Source organism: Plasmodium relictum, assembly GCF_900005765.1.
Source record: "Plasmodium relictum strain SGS1 genome assembly, contig: PRELSG_00_v1_459, whole genome shotgun sequence".
NCBI classification, from domain to species: Eukaryota; Apicomplexa; class Aconoidasida; order Haemosporida; family Plasmodiidae; genus Plasmodium; species Plasmodium relictum.
This window is the reverse complement of record NW_021628699.1, coordinates 5,894-32,006: the sequence shown is the minus strand read 5'-3', so window position 1 is coordinate 32,006 and position 26,113 is coordinate 5,894. Positions and strand designations below refer to the sequence as shown.

General features: G+C 19.4%; 1 protein-coding gene and 1 pseudogene across 2 annotated transcripts, besides 4 other annotated features; one reads left to right on the top strand and one right to left on the bottom strand.

Moving 5' to 3' along the window:
* Positions 1-749: 749 nt before the first annotated feature.
* Positions 750-2,776: a repeat region.
* A 10,603-nt stretch (positions 2,777-13,379) lies between these two features.
* Positions 13,380-18,046, bottom strand: PRELSG_0031700 (annotated as a pseudogene). Its single transcript is given in 21 exon segments — positions 13,380-13,414; positions 13,417-13,511; positions 13,513-14,218; positions 14,221-14,533; positions 14,536-14,774; positions 14,776-15,242; positions 15,244-15,572; positions 15,574-15,628; positions 15,631-15,676; positions 15,679-16,282; positions 16,285-16,567; positions 16,570-16,751; positions 16,753-16,891; positions 16,894-17,021; positions 17,023-17,128; positions 17,131-17,137; positions 17,140-17,266; positions 17,269-17,312; positions 17,314-17,905; positions 17,908-17,947; positions 17,950-18,046. Coding segments are annotated over 21 exon segments (4,634 nt in total).
* Positions 18,007-18,449: a repeat region.
* Positions 18,450-18,454: 5 nt separating this feature from the next.
* Positions 18,455-19,263: a repeat region.
* Positions 19,264-20,679: 1,416 nt separating this feature from the next.
* Positions 20,680-21,997: a repeat region.
* Positions 21,998-24,206: 2,209 nt separating this feature from the next.
* Positions 24,207-25,740, top strand: PRELSG_0031600 (reticulocyte binding protein, putative; the record flags this gene model as incomplete). Its single annotated transcript, XM_028676322.1, has 2 exons — positions 24,207-24,252; positions 24,386-25,740. The coding sequence occupies 2 exons, from the start codon at positions 24,207-24,209 to the stop codon at positions 25,738-25,740; spliced, it is 1,401 nt and encodes a 466-aa protein (XP_028531221.1).
* Positions 25,741-26,113: the final 373 nt, after the last annotated feature.

Below are 26,113 nucleotides of genomic sequence, written 5' to 3'. Positions count from 1 at the left end.
TTTACCTTTTAAGATTGAGTACTCAAAATATGATATGTGACCAAACATTTAGGGAATTGATATATAACTAATTTTATATTAATTATCATCATGATTTATAAATTGATATATTACTTAATAACATAGGTAAAGATCTTCTTAATTATTTATATTAAAATTTTTTACTATTTCTAATGAAATTTTTTTATGCAAATTAACAACTTAAGCAATGTTAAAACATATTAGTTGATTATAAACTTTTTTTTCCAAAATGCTTCTTACGTTTTAAAAAAGATATCTCTTTGATTACACAGAACTTAAAATATATCACAATGAAAAAAATTATTTTCTCATAAAAAAAATTTTTTTTTCTTTTTTTTTTATCTATACAATAATATTTTGATGAGACTGTTAAGGTGATCTTTTAGATATGTTGACACATATTTAATACTTTATTTTTTATGATTTTATCAACTAGGTAGGTAAAAAGAATATTACTTTAAGTATATTATGATAATAATGATTACGATATAATGTTAAGAGAATTGCCATTATTTAATCAATAAATAGTATCATCGACTTTACTGAATTGTTAATAAAGCGCAAGTTTAATATAGCTAGATGTTTAATTATTCATGTAAAATATTTAAGAATATGTATATATCTTCCTTAAAACAAACGTTTTTTTGTGTGCCTAAAATTTTTTTTTCTTTTGTCTCTATTTTTTTTTAGAAAATATTTATTTTTCTTGATATTGTACAGCTGATGAGAATAGTTATTTTTTTATTGTACTCTATTTCCTTTGAATATCATTTAATTTCTTTAATATATAATGAATAAATCTTTCTTATCAGTATGATTATGCATTGGGGTTAATAATGTCCTATAGTACAATATGATGTATCGGTATAAATAGTATAAGATTTTTTTGGTTTCGAGGAATGAAAAATAAGTTATTTCATACATCTTTTCTTTAATATGCTGAATCATTGAGAAATTTATTTCAATCAAACTTTTTCTTCTCAATTAATAATAGAATTACTTAGAAGACCATTCTGAAATTCCCCTAATATGATTTCTATAATAATTAACAGATTCTAAAAATAATCTTTATTGTTTCTTAGATTTAGGAAGCTTAGAATTAATATATGTTTTTACGTTTTCTAATGAAAGTCTTATTATTTTCTTATATACCACTTGTCCTAAATAATTTATAGATTCTTTAAATATTTCTTATTTCTCTGTATTTATTACTAGATTATTATCAATATTTAAGATACGTTTCTCAATTATTCAAAGTATTCAGTTATTATTTTCGTAAGAATGATGATATTACTAATATATATAGCTATATAATTTTTTTGAATTAATTCCATAAAACTATTTTCCGTTATTCTTTGAAATTGTTCAGGATTAGTCTTTAATCCAAAAAGCCATACATTAAATATATATGTTCTACTATTAAGTACTATACTACCCATATATCGTTGATCTTCATACAATACAACATTTCAAAATATATTTGAAGATTTATCTTACAAAGCAATTCAGTACCATGAAATATTTGACATATATGCTTCATATGCCAAATAACGTATTAAAAATAAAATATATTTTGATTTAAATATCAATAGTGAATAATAACTCTTCAAATACAATTCCTCTTCCTAGAATGTTAGGTGAAGTACATTTCACATTATTGACCTTATAGCATCTAGACGTAACCTTTTTTCTATAATTTAATGTAAATCAACATACATTTCTTCACCTAATGCTCCAGGATTAAGCATTTGAGGTTTCTCTTGTACTTTAATAGAAACTTTCTTCTTATTAGTTATTTCCACTATTCATTTTTTCATGTAAGAAAATGGATTCTAGTTTTCTTCGTAATTCTCATTATCTTTCTGAGAGGATAAATTAGTTTTATTAAAAAAATTTTAAATAATCTGTTAATTATATGTTTCCATCTTTTCTTCACCTTTCGGTTTAAGCCCTATTATATATATATAATTTTCATTATTTTCCATAATGAATATCTTAATGATTCGTAACAACACATCCAATCAATATAAGTGGTTTCATTAACTTTAATATATTAAATATTGTATTAGCTTGTTTATTTGTAGATTTCATATTTACCACAAATTTTCTCAATATTTTTACTTTTTCTCCACTAAAAATTTCACATACTTCAAATGATAGAATTTCCATGTTAGATTTTATTTCTAATTATTTTGCAGAAGAAAGTAATATGAGATATATTTCTTCTCCTATATCTAATAAGAAATATAATTTCTTCCATTATTTTCAACATCTTTTTTAGTATTTGCACATAATTCTACAATACAATTAGCACCTTGTACTTTATTAGCAGTTACTTTTTTCAATTTTTTCTACTTCTTTTTTATATTCTTGTTCTTTTTTGGATTTATAATGCTTATATACCTTATTAGTACTATTTCTTTTTCTAATAAGTTTCTGATCATTTTTTTTTTTTGTTTCCTATGATTGCGTCTCTTCCTTGCTTTTTCTTTTCGTTCCTCAAGATTATATCTCTACTTGAACGTTTCTGAATGAAATCAGATTTTTGTATATTAATCTCATTCTTAATCATTCTAAAATAAACGCCATGTTTTTCATAGGTTATTATACTCTTAATCTTATTTTATTTATCTTTTAAAACTTTATTTCTATATAGAGATGCTAAATGATCAATAGTATTAAGATCGTTATATCTCTCCTCAATGAATGTAATTTTTTTCAAATGTCTTTTTTCACTATAAAATAAAATTTATTAAGTAATATAGTCTCATTATATTCTATTAATTTATTTTTTTTATCAGAGAATATATAATAACCACAGGAATCATATTTTTGACAGTAGACATTTTTTTCTAATTTTATCATATTTCATAGCTTTGAGAAATGTTTTTTCTTGGAGCTAATTTTAAGGAATTTGACTTCTTTATATATTGGTAATCTTCCTGAATTCATTCAAAGATCAAATGAAGTTATATTAGTAACTTCATTAAAATATATACACTCTTATAATATATATTACAATCATTAACAAATGAATTTATGGCCTTTGATACATTATTCTATTTTTTTATGAGAATATATTATACCACATATTTATCATCCATATCCATGAACATATACCTAGATAACCGAATTTATAATTGTAATATATTTGTTATTTTTTTATCAGAAGACAACAATTTTAAGTCTCCAATATATGCATTAGGTATTTATATCTTACTTAACATACATTTTTCGTCTCTGAATCATTTCTGTAATGTTACTGTACATTTAAATTATTTGAACAATTTAATATAATTTTCTTAGGATATCTCACTAAATTTTGGTAAACACTTATAAATTCTCATCTTAAACATAGAATCATTTTTTATGTAGTTATAATAATCACTTAAATTACTTTTTTTATTAAAGATTTTCATATGGAACAGTGTTAATCCAATGGATTTTTCCAACATATTTTAAAATCCTATAATTGTCACTATTCAACTTATTAATTGACTATTCAATGCCATTTGGTAAGTATTGTATAAATTAATAAAGAGCTTGTGGAAAAATCTCCAAATATTTTCACTAAATATAAAATAACATTTTTTCATATAACTTTTAAACTATATTATAAAATATATATTAACTCAATAGTTTTACTACTTTTTTACAGGATTAATTAATTAAAATTTTATTTAGATCAATAAAAAAAATCTTAAAAAAACTATAAATTATCCAACAAGTATTATCACTTAATAATGGTACATATCTAAATATAAATTTATTATTTACGAGATAATAATTTTTTCAATAAAAATATAACACACACTATTTTTCTTAAAAAAAACTATTTTTTTTATAAAAAAAAAAAAAACATTCCTTTATTAATTACTTTATTTTTTTATTTTTTTTTATTAATAATTGTTTAAAAAAAAAAAAAAACATTCCTTTATTAATTACTTTATTTTTTTATTTTTTTTTATTAATAATTGTTTTAAAAAAAAAAAAAAACTTACATTAACAATTTTTTTATGTATATATATATTTTTGTTTATACATAAATATATTCTCTGAAATGCCTTACATGCACAATTAAAAATCCAAGTTAATTTTATATCTTATCAATAATTTAAAAAAGTCAATATATTTATGGACCATGTAGTGTATTAAGAATAAATAAAGTATTAAAATAGCTTATTAAAAGGATTGTAAATTCATTTGAATTAATCTATTTATTTTATGTTATTCATATTAATTATATAAAAATTACATATTAGTTACAAGAAATATTTTTACTATAAATAAAATTAGTACATATCACTTTACATGCTCTTTATAGATTTGATTGTCCAATATTCTACAAAAGTGCAAAACAAATTAAATAATAAAACTGTTAAAAAATAATAATAAGCTTAATACTAGTAATTAAGCGCATAAATAACTTAATTTTTGTATTCATTACTAAAAAGAGTGATATGCAAAATTACAATTTAACTAAAAAAGCAATAGTAATTCTTTTATAATTATCATAATAACATACGTTAAGGATTTATATATGTAATTAAATTATTATTATTATTTTTAAGTAGTATTAAAAATAAATTTCTTTTATTTTTCTTTAATATAATTAAAAATTAATGATAACATATACTTTTTTTAGTGTTAATATAATACTAATTAAAAAGAAACTAAAATTATTGGTCGATAAAAAGTATTAACAACAACCTCTTTAAATATCATAATTTGTAAAATAAGTGCAATATAAAGTTAGCTATGAATGTAGAATATTTAATAGAATACTTCAACTAGATAGAATAAATATTATATAATCATATATATATATATATATATATAAAATATATTTTTTTTTTTTTTTTAGTTTTGCTATATCTGTTAATTATATTTTACCTTTTTCCTTAAAATATACTTTTTGAAAAAAGAAATTGGAGTTAATTTTTTGATAGATTTTTTCTATTTTTTTTTTTTTTTTTCTATGTGTTAAATTTTATTTGAAAAGAGAATTTAACTTTTTTTACAAATAATTAGTAATTTGCAGAGGATAGAGACTATTTTATATATAATCAAAGGTTTTTTTAATGAAGATTTAAATCTTATTAAAAAAAAATTTTTTTTAATTAAAATATACTTCTTTTATAAAATAGTTATTCTATAAGAATAATAAAATTATTTGATTAACACATCTTTATTTAAAGAGTTATAAATGGCATTTGATATAAATTATTTATTTCATGCTATGTAATATATTTATATAAAACTTATTTATTACATATGCTTTGATATAATAAAAAAAAATTAACAAGTATTATTCTATTTTCTCTATTAATATTCTCAACAATCTACGATGGTTACTAAACAAGAAATTAATAAATCAAAGAGATAAGCCATTTTATAAAAATTGAACTTTATAATATAAAAAATAAGGTGTGATATATTTTTCTGTATTCTCATATATACCAAAAAATAAATAAAACATCATATTTGTTTTAACTAATTCCTATAATTAATTTATATATAAAATTCATTTTCTTTCTTTCATTTTTTTTTTTTTTTTGTTATTGTTCAGTCAACAGCAATGGATCCTTTTCTGAATAGTTCGAAATCGATAGAGAGTTTTTTTTCTTTTTATTCATTTTTTTTAATTGACTTTCAATTATTTTGTTCTGCCTTTCATATCTTTTTATATCTTTTCTCTTGATAAAAAATTAAAAATTAATATAAAAAAATGTTTTTTAGATGTATGAATTTTTTATTTAAATGTGAAATTTACAAAATAAAAATAATATATATATAGTTATAATTTTTTAACTTACAAGAGATATAGTCTGATATATAATTAGAATAAATAAAAGTACAATAATAAATGCTGCTACTAAAATCGAAATATTCATTACTTTCTCAAGAAAAGCGCAAGGTCTCACAACAGTAGTGACCTCTTTACACGAACTGCTAACTTCGGTCCCACTCATTTCTATATTTTTAAAGTGATAATATATGTTTTATTAAAAAGTTATTCCTTATTTACCTAAATGTTAATTTTATCTAAAAATATGTATTATAAATTTAAATAACAATAATAAATAATGAAAAGTATTTGCAAATATTATATTTTATGCAATAAAAAAAATATAATGCCACGTGATATTTAGTTAATTTTCGTACAAAAAATTTTATTTTAATGCTTATATTTTTTAAAATGAAAGTAAATATATTTATTGAATTTAAATAAAATACTAAAACCAAATCCATTCAATACTTCTAAATTTTTGTTAATAAAACCATTCATATAATATATGAAAAGTAAATATAACAAATTTTATTCATTTTATGGTGTTTCTTTTAATTAAATTAAAATATATATATATCATATAATATTATACTTTTAATGTGTCAATAATTGTGTTTTATATCAGAACCATCAGAACCTTTTGTATAAAACTTTTTATTAAAAACTTTATTTTTATTTTATTTTATTTTTCATCATTTTAAATAGTATTTATATATTTAAAAAATATCTATATTCTTTAAATACTTTAAATTTTCTTTAATGTGAATGTCAAATTATTATTGCACTTTTATTTTTTTTCGTTGAGATATGTTGAAATATACAGAAAAAAAATGGAATGTGCTTTTCTAATAAAAAATATATGTGTTGTATCTATTGTATAGTGAAAAAATATAAATAGCATTAAATTTTTTTCTTTTTATTATTTGCATTTCTTAATAAAAAAAAGTTACTAAAAAATGAAAAAAATGAAATTTTTTTTTCTCGTTCTATACAATAGATAGAAAAGAAAGAATATATAATTTACTTTTCTTAAATTTGCATGCATCATAAATATACATATGAATAAACATAAATATATATAATAAAAATATCGTAAAAGGAAATAAAAGTATCTTTAAAAATTACTTTTTAATGTTTTTTTTCATAGGAGCAGATGTATATATTAGCAATTTTTTAAATAACTATTGTAAACAAAATTGTTTCTTCATATTTTCATATGAGCACACAGGAGAATTATTAAAAATTGATTTCAACTTTTTACAAATTATTAATGTGTTTATACCATAATTATATGAGTTTATTTTTAATGAAAAGGAAATATTAAACCCTAAAAAAAATCAAATTTTATTTGAATAATGAAAAAAAGTAAAAAAAATAGATATGCATTAATCAATATTTATAATGATATTAATCTCTCTATCCTTTATATTAGGAATATTAATATTTTAAGTAAACATAATATTAAATATATCTTAAACAGTAAAAAATTATGGTATATATAATATTAACTAGATTATAGTAAATATAATTGGAAGAATAACCAAATTCTTTAGAGAACGAGTTCAATACTATGATGAGACACTATTATATAACTGTAAAATAATAACATTAAAGATAAAATGAAAAATGAACCTATTATATAATTATAAATAAAAAAAGTGACAATTTTATTTTTTTTTAGCTATTAATAAATATTTTAATGATTTTTTTAAAAGGAATTATGTACTGTAGTTTCTTATTCTTCGTCTTAATATATAGAAAAATAAAATAGTAGTATTTTAAATTTATTTTTTTTTTGTTGTATATATTAAATATTTAATTAGTCTTATCATATACTTTTCTCATTATATATTTTTTGAGTATTGAAATATATTTGTATAATTTTTTTTTTTTATTGTCTTTTTTAGTATATAAAAACTGTTATTATATAAAACAGTATGTTTTTTTAACTAAAATTAGCTTATATATATATATTTTTTAGTTCTTTAAATAAATTTTTTTCAGTTTTTGTTTTTCTTTTTCGTCTAATAATAAATTTGCTATGTTTATTTATATATTAAAATATAATTTTTCATTTATATATATATAATTATAAAATTAAAAGAAAATTTTTTCTATGATATTCCCAAAAATAAGAATCGAAAATTTAATATATTTTATATGGTCATAAAATATTTAAGACATATAAATTAATATACTTTTAATTTTAATATTTTATTTGTATTCTTACAAAAGAAATACAAAATAATTATTTAGTATAAGTTATTGTAAAATATTTTTTTATGAAAATTTTTGTTAATAAAAATAAATTTTTTGCTGTTATGCATAATTCGTAATAAATTTTAAACGGAATATTGTTAAAAAATTAATCCATTTTTGTTATAATGTGGGTGTAATAAAAAATTATAATTTTCATTATTTTTATTACAATATTTATATATATTAGTTAACTTTACATTTATATGATGCTACAATGAACCTAGAGGTTTATCAATTTGTCTTTGCGAGACTTTTGTATCTTTAGCTAACAACTTGATAAATAACATGCAGAATAATCTTTACTATGTTATTTATTATAAATAATTTTTTCATAGTAAATTTAAAATTAATTATATGTTTAATTAAAAAAAAGCATGTAAACTCTAACATCCCGTGTTTATATAGAAAGCATTTTATGCAATTATAAGCTTAACACATTTAACAAAAATTCTATTGTTCTTTATATTTTCATCATTTCTCTTAGTATTTTGTATAATACATTATTCATGTGTTTCTTTCATTTTTTTCAGCAAAATATATTATTAAACCTTTTTAATGTCTTAATTGATATTGTAATGAAGAACAAAAAATTAGATCTGCACACAAAGTATTTAGGAAAATACCTTAAAAATGTAGCTAAAAATATTATTGCGTTGATATTTATATTAAAAATAAAAAAAAAAAATAATTTTTTTTTACATTATACTTATTTATAGTAACTTTTTTTTTTTTTTAAATATTTTTTTGTCATTAATAAAAATATATGGATAATTTATATTTCTTACACTGACAATAATTAATTGAGGTTAAAAATAATATTAAGGTTTTTATATATATTGTATTTTTAACAAAAATAAGAGAAAATATTTTATTAATTTGTACAAGTACATTAGTTAATATTGATAATAAAAATATTAAATTAATAAATTTTTATTTAAAGGATTATAAAATTTATAGGAAATAAAATATTTATTTTATATTATATAATATAATTATATAAAATTTATTCGCTAGTTACAAAAGTATTTTTGTAATTTTTTTACCAGTTATCTGTTCAACTACTTTTATGGAAAATGATCAAGCAATATAATAAAGAGAATGTGGAAGAATTTTTACTATTTTTATTAAAGTATGTAAGGTTAATATAATAAATTCAGAACATGTTTAAACGTTAAGTTGTTTATAAAATATAATTTTTAACACGTAGCACCTGAATAATATATAATAAGAATTTTACGTATATGCATATGCAATATCAATAATAAAAATATTTTTTCTTGATGTTTCTATAAAATACACTACATATATATTTTATTTTACGTTAAAATTGTCTCTATCAAAAAAATTATTTCTAAGAATTTTTTTATTTCCATTTTCAAAAAAAAAAATATAATTCTCACAAATTTCAGTATTCATCTGATTTATTAATTAATTCCCCATAGACTTCTGTAGTATACTGAACAACAAATTAATAAAGAGCATGCATAATGACTTCTAATAATCTTATCAAAAAAAGAAAATACTTTTTTAAAATATTTTGTAATTTCTATATACTTACATTACATAACATGAAATAAATAGATTATCTCATATTATTCCACAACATTTTAAATAGCATATCTTAATTGAATATCTTGTTTATTCTTAACATATTAATTAATTAAAAGATATTTAAAAAATTTAATAAAAATTTTTGCTTTTTTTTAATAAACCCTATATATTCATATTACACTTACCTCTGATTATATGTAAACTAATATTATTATAACAACTAATAATTATCTGTAAAAATTATTTAAGATCTTTTTCATTTTAAAGGAGAATAACCATTTTTTTTTTTTTATTTAAGATATTTTTTTAAATACTGAGTGTAAGTAGCTAATCTTCTATTTTACTTATATTTTACTTTTATTTTATGAAAGGTTAACAATATCATTTATTAATCAACAACAAAAAAATGTAGATGGGTAATTTATGAATTTCTTGTTAAAAAACTTTTGTTGAGTACTGAACATAAAAATTAGCAAAAAACGCATGGGATGATTTTAGCCAATTTGATTTATTATGACAACATTTTTTCTTTAAACAATCAGCTTTAATAATCACATCACATAACATGAAATAAATTGTTTAGTATTATGTTTATAATTCCTTTAATAATATGTTGATTCGATATTTTTATTATACTTAACATAATTTTTTTCAAAGAGGCATTGATCTAATTAAATAGAAATTCTCCTTGTTTTTATTAAAACTCAAATTTTAATTATAAAAATATTTGATTATATATAAAAGAATATTTTTTTATGGAAATTAATAATTCTTCATAAAAAAAAAACATTAATTCTTTTATATATATAACTATATGATAGCATTCTTAGGCAGTTTTTCAAGTATATTTTTAAATATCCTGCTTTTTTAATTATCTATTTATATTAAATTTATTTTACTAATTATTATATTTTAATAGTATTCTTCATTGAAAAAGAAGAGAAAAATTAAAATAATAATTTTATGAAATAAATGGATAAATAAAAAAAATATAATGATGAAAAATATAAGTTATTGTGTCAACGAGAAAGAAAGAAAATGAAAAAAGATAGTGATGAAGTATATTAAAAGGAATAATTAATAAGGATTAATTATAGATGTAATTTACAGAAACATAAAATTTTGTAAACTTCTCTTATCATAAATTAATGGAAACGACCCATTATCTGTAATAACGAATATTATTTTATTTAAGTGTAAAAATCTTATAAAAAGAAACATTCAATAAAAAAGTAGAAAAGTAAATTAGTAAATAGGGGTAGAGAAAAATGAGGAGTGAAGAAATTAGTGAATGGGAGTAAAAGAACGAGAAATAATAGAACATAATTACATAAAAATTAATATAGTGTATTATAATAGATAAGAAAATGTATAGTAATTTATATTGGCCAATAAAAGAAGTACTAACTTTTTTTAATATTTTAATTGATAATTCCTAGTAAAGAATAATATGTTTACTCAATATATTTAAGAAAAGCCTTAATAGTTTACTTAAAAATATTATTGTATAGATATGTACATTAATAGAAAAAAAAAAAAGACTTTTTTTTTTGTGACATATTGACCGATGATTATATTTTTTTTTTTTAGCTGTTCTTATTTTTTTAATTAATTTTTATTTTTAGTAACTTTAATGAACTATATAAATCTATGAAAAGAATATATTTTGATAAATTATCGTCTTATTTTTGAATAAGAATTTATTTTATGAAAAATTTTAAATTTATAGAGAATAAAGACCATCTTATAGTTTATATCATCAACATTTTTATATAGAACTTAATTTTTAATAAAAATAAGGAAATCTTTTTACTAACCTAGATAAATGTCTCTTATAAAAATAATTTATAAATAAAAATATTGAATTAACATATTTTTATTTAATGTTATTCTTATAGTAAGCAAAATTAGTAAATTCTACTAATCATTCTATTTATTAAATTGTTAGTTCAATACAAAACAAAAGTCTTTGAACAGGTAATTAATGAATAATTTCATTGCCCTTAATTAATATGCAGTTTTAAGTTTAGCCTTAACAAGACAAAATTTATGCATTTATGTGATTAAATGAATAACACTAAACAATTAATAAGACCAAATTTTATTTTGCCTTACTTAGGGGTTCATTGCACACAATAGCTAAAGTACTAGTACTGTGACCAACTTAGTGTGTCTAATAAAAGATTTTTTTTTAGATACATCTCAGTTACAATTATATTGTCTTTTTATTTTTTTTTTTAGTTTATTTTTTTCTTTGTATATAAATATAAAAAAAAAGTGATTTAATTAATTTTAGAATATATAGAAATTTTAATACAAAATCATAAAAGAATCCTAAAATCTGCTCTTTATTAACTTGGATATTCATCATTTTTATTAAAGTCATTGGATAACAAATTAATAAATCAACAGGTAAATAATTAAACATGTACATTGTTATAATAATTTTTAGAAATACTGTATTTAATTCACCGATTTATATATATGCAAACAAATAAAATAATTGGTTCATATTTTGGTAATTTAAAAGTTACTGCTTTTTTATTTATTCATTTTCACTTATTATTTAATTCTTGTTCTGATATTAAAATAATTTTTTTTTTTATTATAGATTGAGATAATATTTTAAAGTGAAATATACTTAATAATATTTTAAAAAATAACTATTTCACTTATTTAATGTGGATATATACATATATATATTAAATTATTGTGATATTTATACGAATGAAATAAAGGAATATTATAGTTGAAAATTAAAATATAAAATTAAACTTTTATTAATTATTCAATTTTTTTTTTTTTTAATAATCTATGTTTTCATAACATATTACGCCTTTGTAATGAAATGTATATTTCTTTTTTAAGTTTGAGTTTTTTAAAAAAGCATTCATATTAATTAAATAAATAATAGCACAATTTTTTAAATTGATAAGGTAAATTTAAAGTATCATTCCTTATTAGTACCTGTAACAAATTATTTTAAAAAAAAATATATAATTTTTGTTTAAAATATATATTTATCTTTTGTTATTTTAAAAAAGAGAAAACATAATTATAATAAACTATGTAATTGTATATATTTAATTCAGCAATAAAATAAAAATTTCTGGTTAAACTACATTGTAATACGGCTGTTAATACATTTGGGAAAAAAAAAAAATTTAAAACTTTTATATAAAAAAAGTTCATATATTACACATTTCTGTTAGAAAATTTTTTCCATTTTTTAATTGAGAAAAATAAAAAAAAATTATTTATATATATATTCATCATAAATGGAATAAAAAGAAAACATATTATGGCATTGATTCATGGATACTTATTAATTAATAGGGATGTAATATATTAATGTGAGAGACCATTCCAGTATGTCTTATTTTATATCTTTTAATATTTTTTTGGGGGTTTAGAAAAATGCTAATAATCATTTTATAAACCAAATATATTTATATACATAAATAAAAAAAAATTTTATTTAGTAAAATAAGAGTGTTAAAGAACATGTGATATTAAATAATAAGCAAGAATCCTCTTGAAAAAAAGCAAAGATTGCTACATTTAAAAGGAAATATTATACAAGAGTAAGAAATAATTGAAAAATATTATAAATGCAATGTTAAATAGAAAATTATTGCAAAACTCAAAAAATTTTACATAAAATGAAATCAAAATATAAAAAAAAAAATCTTTAGAAATTATTACTATTTATAGGTGAAAAGTATATTTTCTTTCCTTCTAAAAGCTTTCATCTTTAAAAAAGATTACATCAATAGCTTCTTCCTTAATCAAGGTAAAGTATTTTCATTTACAAATTCATAAAAAATTTTAGTTATTTCAATGTGATCTTGTTTTTTTTTTTTATATAAAATAAAAAAAAATACATATGAGCAACATTAGCAAGCTACCTAATACACCCGCTAATTTTAGTTTTGTATTATTAGATTTATTTTTTCTTTTTGATTCTTGATTTTCTTTTTCATACTGAGAATTATTATCAATATTATTATTATTTAACATAATTTTATAGCTTAATTTATTTATTTTATCTTCATTTAAACAATTTTTTATTTGATTATTCTTTTCCATTATAAATGATTCTTTTTCAAAATTTTATTTTATTTTGTTAAATTTTTTGAATATCATGAATAGAATTATTTTCTCATTGGCAAATACAATTTCTTTATGTCACTCTAAATTATTTAATATACCCATTAATTCTTTTTTTGATTCATTATTTCTTCCCTTAATTATTTCTTTATATTCAATTAAATTGTCTAGGAGGTCCTTGTTTTCTTTTTCTGATAAATCACAACCATTCTCATACTGATACAATTCCAAATATTTTAAAATATATTTTTCTCTTTCTGTTAAATATTAAATTTTTCCTGTATATATGAATGTTTTATTTTTTTCATTATTATTGCCATTTTCTAACATATTTATTTTTTTGACTGAAGAAATAATATCTTCGAAAATTTTATTGAATTTTTGAATAAGCTTTTTTTCATCATATACTTATGAAATAATTCTTGTTATATTTTTATTAAATAATCTTCAATTTCTTTTAGATGCTGATTGTTACCTAGTAATTTTTTCTTTTGGTTATTTATAGTATTCTTATGATATTCTACCATTTCAATAAATTTTTTAGAAGTATTTTTCATTTCTTTTAATTTAATATTTCTTATATTTTTGTAAATATTATTTATATGTTTTGTTTCTTTTTTGAATTGTTCACGAAGATCTTTTAAATTCTGTAATCTCTCATATGTATCATCACCATTATTGTTTTCACTGATTTCTGAAATTTCTTTTTTTATATCATTAATTATCCCCATTTTATTTATTAATTGACAGTTTAATGGCTTTTATGGGGTATTAAATAAACAAATTAATAAAGAGCATGTATAATTAAATATTCTGATTTTTTGTATAAATACTTAATTTTTATCATATTTAGTAATATTTATAATATACAACAATTAATTTGAATTAAGTAATTATATAATGCCTAACAGACATATTTTATTTTTACAAATTCATTCTTATTACAAAGAATAAGCATATTCTTTTAATTAAAAACACACAAAAAATTAAGTTATAACAAATAACTTAATTAAATTCTAAATTATTCAATGTTATTTCAAGATACATAAATCGAATATGACATAAACATTTTGCTTTTAATATATTAATTTTTATCTTTCAATTAAAAATTAATAATCTTTCAACTCAAAACGTCAACTTCCAAAAAAAATATAACTATATATATAATATATATATATTTTAAATTACAAAGATGTATCAAAATAAAATAAACTAAACAAAATATAGCTATATATATATATATTTTTTTTTTTATAACTAGCGTTAATGCATGACTGACTTCTATTTCCCTAACTAGTAAGTTAATCTTATATCACATAAGGTAATAATATTTTTTTATTAGCCACCATTCTGTTTTGTTCTTTTTCTTTAAATTCCTCCCAATAGTTCTTTGCATTTTCAACATATTCCGATTCATAGTCCCTTATGATATTTCAATCATATTCTTTGTCTAATGTATTAATATATCTAGTTATTGCATCATATCTACTTTTTATGTATTCTACATATGAAATAATGCCTTTTTTTTTTTTTATGAGTAACTAATATATTTTTTGACGACTCAACATTAATAGTTGTGATGATTAAGAACATTAAAGATAATTTATGATTTTTTCCCAATTGTAGTAATTCATCAAAATAGGTATTAATTTCTAAAACAATTTTATGTTTATAATTTAATTTATTCATAATTATATCAATATCATACTTTGCTTTCTCTGGTATTGTAATGGCAGATTCACCATTTTGTAATTTATCTATAACTTTCTATAAATTATTTAAAGAACTTTTTCTTCTATCAAGTTAATTTTTTATTGTGTTTATTTTTGACTTGTTTTTCATTTTACTTTAATTTTTCATTATATAAATTCATTATCTCTTTAAAATCTTTATGCTCCTCGTGGTTTATTAAATTTCATTATATTTTTTGATATCAATATTTATTTCTTTATTATTATATAACTCTTGAGTGTATCTCATATTTTAGATAAAATATCGTCTGCTTTATTATTTTCTTCTTTAATTCTTTTCTTTAACTCATCCTTGAATTTTATTTGTTCATAAATTACACCAACTTTAATAACAAAAAGTTCACTTTCTTTTTCTTTTTTATTTATGTCATCTAAAAATATTCGTATGTTTTTAATAATATCTTCTGCTCCATTCATAACTTCATAAAGTATTGACCCCTTTTTTGCTACTTCATTTCTATAATTTGCCTCTTCAACTATCTCACAGAAAATTATACTCGCTTCATTTTTGTAGAAATAGTATTTATTTTTTCTTTTTTTAATTTCATTACCTTTATTTCATACTTTATTTAGTTCATTCAGTGCAATAACTGGATAATCTATATTTTTAATATTCTCATAGTTTCCTTTAATATTATCCGGATTCGTTTTAACATATAAGTACTCCTGTTTGCATTTCTCAATTATTTTCCTTAACTCTTCCTTTATATAAGATGCTAATTGTATAGTCTCATTTTTATTAATATCTTTAATATTGTCTAACAATTTTTTCATTTCCTCCTTTTTTTCAATGAGTTTTTCTTTTTTTCTTTTGCTTTTTCATAAGTTGTGTAGGATTCTAAAGCATTTATTAAAAAAACTTTTATTACATTATATGATTTATTAAATGCACAACATATATCATTCATTTTACCTTTATAAACCTCATACTTTTTTGTAATATCATTTTTTTTTAATAAAGAATTCTTAAAAAATGAGATAGAAGCTTTTATAGCTAAATTTATTGATTTTTTTATGGATATAACACTTTTTTCCCCTTCACCAGCTACTCTTTTTATCTCTTTCAATATTCCTTCTTCATATAATTTTTTTTTTTAATTTCACTTTCTACATTGCTAACTTTAGTATTCATTGTTTTTAATCCTTCTTTTTCACTTCTTAAATTTTCAATATTTTTTAAAATTTCAGAAATATTTTCTAAATTGTTTTGTTCTATTCTCGATTTACTCAATAAATCTACCTCATTTTTTTCATTTTCTATTGAAAACTGACTTTGCAGCACTTTCAGAAAAATTAAAAATATCAAAAATTCTACTTTTTATCATTTATATTTCGAAGAAAACATCAGTAATATTTGTTCTTGTAATTTGTATTCGAGAAAATCCATCTTTAGATTTTTCATTATTCGCTTCTCCTCTATCATTTATAATTTTATCTTCTTTCAGTCTATTTAATCTTTCTTTAGTTATTTTATAATTTTTTGAATATGGTAATAATCGTCTAGAATTTTTGCAATTACATCATTTATATCATTTTTTTTTCATTTCAATCTTTATTTTTATACCTACACATAAAGATTAGTTAAAAATATCACTCATATTTTGTTTATATTGTAAAGATCATTCATAATTATTTATAATTCCTAATGAGTCTTCATTCTTCATTAAAGTAACATTCAGATTTATCTACATAATTACTTATCTTTTTTTTTACATCTTTTGTTATTTTGTTTTCTTCATGATGATCATGATTTTTTAAATAGTCTTTTTAATCTTTCCCATTTTTTTATTATGGTGGGTATAGTTCGGAAGATTCTTTATGTTGTTCATCTACTGTTGAAATATCCTTTATTTCCTATGTATTAGTTTCAATACAATATTTAATTATTCTAATATCAACTATGTTCCTACCCATAGAATTTTGATCTAAATTGCTTCTTAGTAAATCTTTTAATTCTGCTTTTTTAGAATCATTTAATATTGTTTTTGTCTTATTTTCTGATTCTCTATATTGTTCTTTTACTTTTTCTTTTTCTTGTTCAGCTTTTTTCGTATTTTTTTTTATACATTCGATAATACTACTAAATTTTGTTGATACTAAAATTTTCTCCATATTAATCTCATTTAATGCATAATTTATGCTACTTTTTTCTTTTTTAACTTCTTTCAACTTTTGTTCAGTGTTTGTTTTTATATGATCAACATTATTTTCTGATGTAATATTGGATATTATTTCATTTGTTGTATTATCTTCTTGTTCTAGTATTTTTATTCTATTTATATTTGCATTAGCGCTGTTAATATAATCTTCATTATTAAGATTTTCTAATTCACTTTCTTGTACATCTACGGTATTTTCTTTTAATTGCTCAATTTTTTTTTTATATAAGTCAATAGTTGTCATATCTTCTTCAGCTCTTTTTTTTTATTACTAAATTGGTAAATAGTATCATATGCTAATGATTTTTGTAATGTAATGTTTCTTTGTTTATACCTATTAATAAAAGTTGTGACTTTTCCTTTTACTAAGAGATGTAGTATGGAAAAATGAATTCTCAGTTCACCACAGAACAGGACAATTACATATACCAGAAAAATATAGAAATTATTTAATGTATTGGTTTCTTAGCAGCAAGTTCTCAGGATATTATGGAGTAAATAAGACATTAAAGAAAGTTCAAAAACACTTTTGGTGGCTTAATATTAGCAAATAAATTGAAGAACATGTTTCAAATTGTTTAATATGTCAGATAATGCGTAATAAAAGACTTAAATCAGATGTAAATCAGGCATTATCAAAATCTGATATATTTGATACGGTATCTTTAGATATTGTAGGTCCTAGAACTTGGAAAGATAAAGAATACTATATTCAAGTAGCAATTGACTATTATTCATGTTTTATGTTAACAAATGTGGCAGATTAAGCTCCTACATCTAAGGATGCAATAAATATGATAAAAAGTACATGATTTTAGTATCCACAAGGGAACTGTATAAATGAAAGTTCTCATAAAAATCTTGACTATATACTTAAAATGATATATGAAAAAGAAGACTTGTCTTTTGAACAAATGGTTAGAAATGTCGTTTTAATATATAATAACACTTCTTATGGTGATATTGGAGAAACACCTTACTTTTCGGTATATTGAATAGATTGCATATGTCCAGGTTTTTCAAAAATAACATCAGAAACAACTAGAGAGATGAGGATCATTTATTTAAACGATCAATAAAAAAACTCAAATGAAGATTTATTTAAAATAAAGGAAAAACCTTTAGTTAAGAATAAAAAGATTAAAGTGGGAGACATTATATCTTATGAATTGTCTGAATATGAGAGAAGTCAAATGAAACATTACAGAGGAAATGGATAATATAAACCACATTGATCTTTCCCACNTAGAGTGACAGATATCAAAAGTGGGAATTTAAAAGTCATACTCATTTATTATAGAAGCAAAGAAATACAGATTCCTTTATCAAAGATCAAACTGTTAAATAATAAACAAATAAAATATATGAAAGACAAATGAGAAATCTAATACAAGTAATTGGCCATCGTAAAAGAAAATTAGATACTGTAGATGTATTAAAACCAAAAGGTTATTTCGGCATTTGTGATATAAATAACTTTACACAATCAGAAGATTTGGGTAATAAAAATAGAAAAATTGATAAAGAAGTACAAAAGGGATTAGAAATTATAAAACAAGTCAAAGGGAGAAAAATATAAGTAATATCATATTACTTCCTCTGGGTGGTGGAGTATGATTAATAAAAGATGTTATAAACCTTTTATAATATATAAAGTTAGCTTACTAGTCAAGAAAATACAAGTCAGCCATACAATCACGCTTGTTAAAATATATATATATATATATATATATATATATATATATATATATATATATATATATATATTTTTCTTCTTATTCTATATATCTTCTGTAAACATAAAAAAAAAAAAGACATATATTATTATTTTTTTTTTTTAATTGGTTGCATTTGAATTTAAGAAAGGATTAATTTTTACTTGTATGAAAATTGATGCATAAAATGTCTATAAGAAAACTTGTTATTTCTCTTAATAAATAAAAAGTATAATGTTTGCGTTATGTTCGATTTGTACATTTTGAAATAACGGTAAATAACTTATAATTTTAATTTTTGTTATTTGTTATAACTTGTATAATTTTCCAAATTAACAGAATAAACTTATTCTTTGTAAATAATTATACATTTTTTAAACTAGATTTCTGTTAAGCAATATAAAATTGCTTAGTTAAAATTAAATAATATATACAATAAATATTTCTATGTATATAATAAGTATATACACTTAAAATCAGTATATTTACTAATACATACTCTTTATTAATTTGTTTATATAATACTCTAGCAAAGTCATTTAACAGCCAATTAATAAATCAATATCATAATCACTCTTAAAAAAACTACAATTGAGCTTCTTAAATGTTAAGAATGAGTATATAAAATACTTGCCGAAAATAATTTAAGGATAAATATAGTAAAATGTAAATTTTTCAAAGCATATATAACTCATTTAGGAAAAGTAATAAACTGTAAAGAAATGTGGTCTTTATTGGATAAATTGAAAACATTTATTGAGATAGTGGTTAATAAAATATATTAACATTTTTTAATAATAAAAGTCAGCTTTTCAATCAATAAAATGGAGCTATTCATGTACTAATACTCCTAAAAAAAAAAAAATGTGCAATTATTTTTTTTTTTGGAAAAATATGTGAATTTTGTTGGATAAGATGTTTACTTATATTTTGAAAGAAAGTATTATTAAACTTTTTATTTTAAAAATAAAATAAAAAGAATATATTTTTTTTTTTATATTTAATTTTTATGTTTTTAAAAACGGTTAAATAACTTTAAATTAAATTTATTATTTGTTATAATTAAATCACTTCGTGCAATTATAATTTAAAAGATAATATATATTTATTTATCAAAAATACAATATACTTTAAAATAAATAAGTGCCTCTGAAGCAATAAAAGCTGCTTCATAAAATTTAAATTATAAATATAAATTTCACTTAAAGTAAAAATTAGTAAAAAAAAAAAAGTATAGTTATTTATACATTTTCTTTATTAACTTATAAATTCAATACTTTAGAGAAGCCTTTGAATGAGTAATTAATAAAACAAGTAGAGATCAAAGTCAAAAAGATAATTATGATCATTTTTAGGATATTATAAAAATAATATTAAAGAATTTTTAAAATTGAACTAAAAATTGTTTGCATTATTAACTAGGAAGAGAAAGTTTACGTAGAATGAAGAATAATCGTATGTATTTGATGGATAAAAAAAAAATTGGATGAATTTATATTCCACCTCCAAAGACTGGAAAACCTTATAATTTTTATATGAACACACAAAATTATACTATTTAAGTGACATTACCTCAATTAAAGGAATGTACAAGCACTATTATATTTATCCATTATACATCAGAGAAGCTAAGTTATGCTATACAGAAATATAGTACAACTGAAAAAGAATTAATTTAAATGTTCATAGCTTACGAAACTTTTGATTATCATATTAAGGAATCTAAAAAATTGATTAAAAATGAATATAAAGGTATTCTAGGAATATATTCAATTAATATTGGAAAATTATATTGATGAAAGTTGAGATTATGGTAATTTTATATAAAACTTGAACATATGTAATTAAAGGAAGTTTATCTTATTGAATAACTAGAACAATAGATGAAATTAACCTTTCAAATGTTGTCACTCTATCTCAACTATTTATTAGAAGAATATGAAGATTTATATCATATACCTTGTTATCAAAGAATTCTCTATGATGTATTAAAGGTTTAATATAATAAAGATTTAGTATATAGAGATGGTTTTCGTGTTCATTATAAAACAGGAAGATTATATATACCAAAAAAGTATAGAAATTATCTAATATATTGTTTTCACAGTGATATGTATACAAGATATTGCAGTGTCAATAACACACTAAAGAAGATACAATGAATTTTTTAGTTCTTAGTATTAGTCTTTATTTTAATGAATATTTTACAGTTTATTTATTTCTCCATGTAATATATGATAGATGATTAAAACCTAATAAGAATCAAAAGTTATTTAGGATTAATTTATTTGTAAAAGTTTCAATATATATTTTAGAGTCCATAATATGTAAGAGTGAGGAACATTTTACACAATTAATGTTTATCATGATTCACGTTTTGCACTAACAAATTCAACTAAAAGAACTTTCATTTATATAGATTTTATTTTGCTATTATAAAAAGTATTTGGATTTCTATTTTCGGGTCTCAATTAAGTATTTGAAGGAATTGAGGTTATGTTTATATGAATCTGGAATTTCAAAAATATATTACTAAAAAAATTACAAATAAAATTATATCAAACTAATGAAGATCCGCAAGTAAATAGTATAAATTAAAGTCCATATAAAAAAATTATCTGTGTATTCAAGAATTTATATGAATAAACAAAGTTCAATTTTGAAAAAATAGTTAATGGGGAAATTATTAATGACATTTAATAATTGGATATATAAATTTTAATAAAAATAATAACTACATTTTAAATATAAATAATTGGGATTAAATTCATTACTTCTGAAAAAATAAATGTTATGATATATATTATAAAATAATAAAATAAAAATATTAAAGAATGATTTAACTTTGTTATTATAGTAGCAATGACGATATACACAATATAGAGTGATGAAATAGTTAACATTTAGCAATAAGAAGAAAATTTATATGTAAATTTAGTGCACACAATCAATAATTATTTCTTGTAACTGGTAGCATATATATGACTATAAAAATTATAACAGAAAATTAAAAAATTAAATATATGAAAATATATAAATAATGAAATTTTTAGATGTAGGCATAGTAGTAATGAGATTAAATGAACTATTACTCGCATTGAAAATAGTGATAAAATTCTTAAAATTTTAAAATGACGAAAAAAAAAAATTCCTAATATAATTTTTTGTGAGAAGTAAAAAGTGACATTTTTTTACCAGTATAATTTAATATTAGTGTAATAGTGTATACATGAAATATAATGTTAAATAAATTTCTTTGATAATTATATTGATTCATTCAATTATTAATAAAGAGTAGTTAATTCTTTTTCAACCCCTGAATTAGTAAAACAATGTAGAAATCTAGCTATGCACTTAAATATCTAAAAAAATATCTAAACAACCTAGCTAATGAAATTACTTTAAATAAAAAAAAAAAAAAATTTTGACTTATGAACATAATTTTTTATATTTACAGTGGAAATAGAATTAATTTTTATGAAGAATTATAAATTCATAAGTAATAAAGATTAATTTATTTATAATTAAAGGTTTTCATATTGAAAATTTAAGCTTTAATAAAAATGAGAATTTTGCATTAAATAAGATAAAAGTCTCGTGTAAAATAGTTAATATGTTAAAAATAGTAAAAATATATAGTTAAAATATTTTTATTTAAAGATTCATGATTTTCATATAAAATAAATTATTATTTATTTTATGTTATATAATTTAATCATATGAATCCTATTTATAGCAAAAGTATTTAAACAGGCAGTTATAATAGTGCACACTTATGAAATAGTAATGTGCTAAAATGTTACTAATTAGAACAAGCATAGTAGCTGTAATTTTACTTTATATGAAAAATGTTTATAGTAATAAAAAAATATAAATTAGAAAAATGGTGATAAAATTAAAAGAACATTTAATATTATAACAAAAAAAACTAGATCATTTATTTAAATAAAAATAATGATTGTATGATTCAACTTTTTGATATTTTATTATTTGTATACTAGTAAATAGTTTAAAAAAAAAAAAAAAATTAATAACTAAACAAAATTCTTATAAACAATCTTTGTTCAATTTTTCGACTAAAAGAATTTTTTTAAAGTTTTTTTTTTCCCCTTAAATTAGAGACTGTTTGTTGTATCTTTTTAGAAGGTAAAATTTGTTGCAATTTCATAAGCTCATCTCGCAAAATTAAAAATACTTTATTTAAAGCTAATATATACATTATATATATATAATTTTTGTTATTATAAACACTTATTTACTAATAAAATGTTTAATATTATTTTTTTCTTAGTTTATTTGCATTTTAGCTATATGCATATTCATACATGCAATATTTTAAGTTAATTTATATATTAATAAGAAAAAAAGAATTTTTTTTTATTTTAATTATAAATATTAAGGAGTTAACATAATTTTATAATCTTCTTTTGAACACAATTCTTTTAAGTACTTTTTTTGATATTTTAAGATGAGTGATATATATTACTTTTTTTGTACTTTATATATATTCTTATGTTTACACACTTTTTTTTCTTTTTTTTCTCCTTAGTGTTGCATTTTTACCTTTTTCTTGTATACTCTAAATAATGGAGAACAAATATAATTTATATAATATCATATATTATAAATTATTTATATATATTATGTAATTTTATATTTATAGTCAAATATTTATTGTGACACGGAGTAGATGGAATTATATAACAAGTGTATCTTAAAAAAAAAAGGGAAAAAAATTAATCGATTTTTATCTGTTCAGAAAGTAAATACAATTTAATAAATAAAATATCATATATTATTTTTAAATTTTAGAAAAAAAAATTAAATTTATGTTACTTTTAGTATGAGTATGAGAAGAATTTGGATATGTTTGATTCTTCTATTTACTTTTTATGGTAATGCGATACTTATGTACGCCTCTAGTTTGCAATTTTCATACACTTTTTAATAGATACATATCTTTCTTATTCCATTTGAAATTCTTTAATTATTTTTTTTTTATATTTATGTATATATAAATATGTAAAGGATCAAGCTATAAGATAAATTTCAAAGGATCATTAGACGAATTTAAATCGAAAAAAAATAATTTATTATTTGATTTAAGTTTAAAAAAAGTAAAAAAACTAAAAGACAATTCTTTCATAGAACATGAAAAGAAGAAAGAGGAAATTTTTCAAATTTCCAATTTTCAAAAAGAAAATAAATATGACAAAGAAATAGATAGCTTAGAAAATAAAGATGAAGAAAAATTATATTTATTAAAAAATATATCATTTGTAAATCTAAAAAATTCTGGTTTCATTACGAAACCATCATGCTTTGTACATATAAAAAAAAATAGTCCATATTTATCTAAAATAAATAATATTAAAGAAGATAAAATAAATGAAGCATTAAATGATGTTACAAATTCTTTCATTCAAGTTGAAGGTTTATTATCAAATGATACCAAACTTTTAGAGGAATATAAAAATTTAATGGATATAATTAGTAACGGTTTGGATAAAGCAAAAGTTTATTTCGTTACAGCACTTTCTTATATTGATATTGGTTCCGTTTTCATTACTAATGAGGATAGTCAAACTTTTCATTCATTTACACATAAAACTAAAAAATATATACAGGATTTTTATAAATGTTCATTGGATTCTTATAATTTCCATAGTGATACAAAAGAAGAAATGAATAAAAGATTGTTAAATTTACTATTACTAGAAGATTTAAAAAAGGAGGAATTATTTGAAAGAAAAATTCTCGATTTCAAATCAAAAATAAAAGAGAGTCTAAAAAGTGCGAAAATATATGAAGAAAACTGTTTAAACAAAATGAGGAGTTCTTTTAATAATTTGCAAGACAATTTGGCAAATAAATATTGTTGGGGTTTTACTTGTAATAAACGTTCGTGTTATAACCCATGTTGTAATAGATCGTGTTGCTATGTATTAAATTGCCTTCATAGGCAAATGGCTTCAAGTTACGTAACTAGAGCAAAAAATAAAATGAATAAAAATCTAGATAGTGATTTTATTTTAGAAATTAATAATTTATTGAATTCTTTTAAATTAAAAGAAATTGGAAAAGGAAATTTTTATGGAAAAAAAGTAAAAAAATATTTAGATCTACTAGTTGAAAAAATTATAGATATTAAAAATGATTTCGTGAAACAGTCAAAATTTGCATATACTAGTTTTGATAAGCTAGTAAAATTACACAATAATTCTCTTAAAATGAGCTTTTCTCATCATAGCATTGCAAGAGAACTTGCCTCTCTTCCAATTGAATTTAAGAGAACTTTCCATTATATAGATTGGAACGAACTATTAAGAGAAAAATTTAATCATTATAAAAGAGAATTTTATATTTTATTTTACGGATTATGAAAATTTTGAAATATTAGAAAATATTCCATTTAGATATAGTATTTTCAAAACTTTTATTATTTTTAATATAATATAGTATTAACCCTTTTATATATTTTGCTAATAAGAATGGATATTAATATTTTTAAATGTGTATATTTATCATGAGATGAAATTTTCTAGATTTAAAAGGTCTAAAAAGCATAATAGTTGAAATATTCTAGATTTACAAAGATTAGGAGCACACACATTAAAGAAATACATATCTCAGGTAATTATAATTCATGTAAACTAATATTATCTAGATTCTCAAGATTTGCAAATAAAGCATATATATTTTATATGACTACGTGATTTATTAATTGGCCGTTAAATGAATTTTCTAGAATACTTA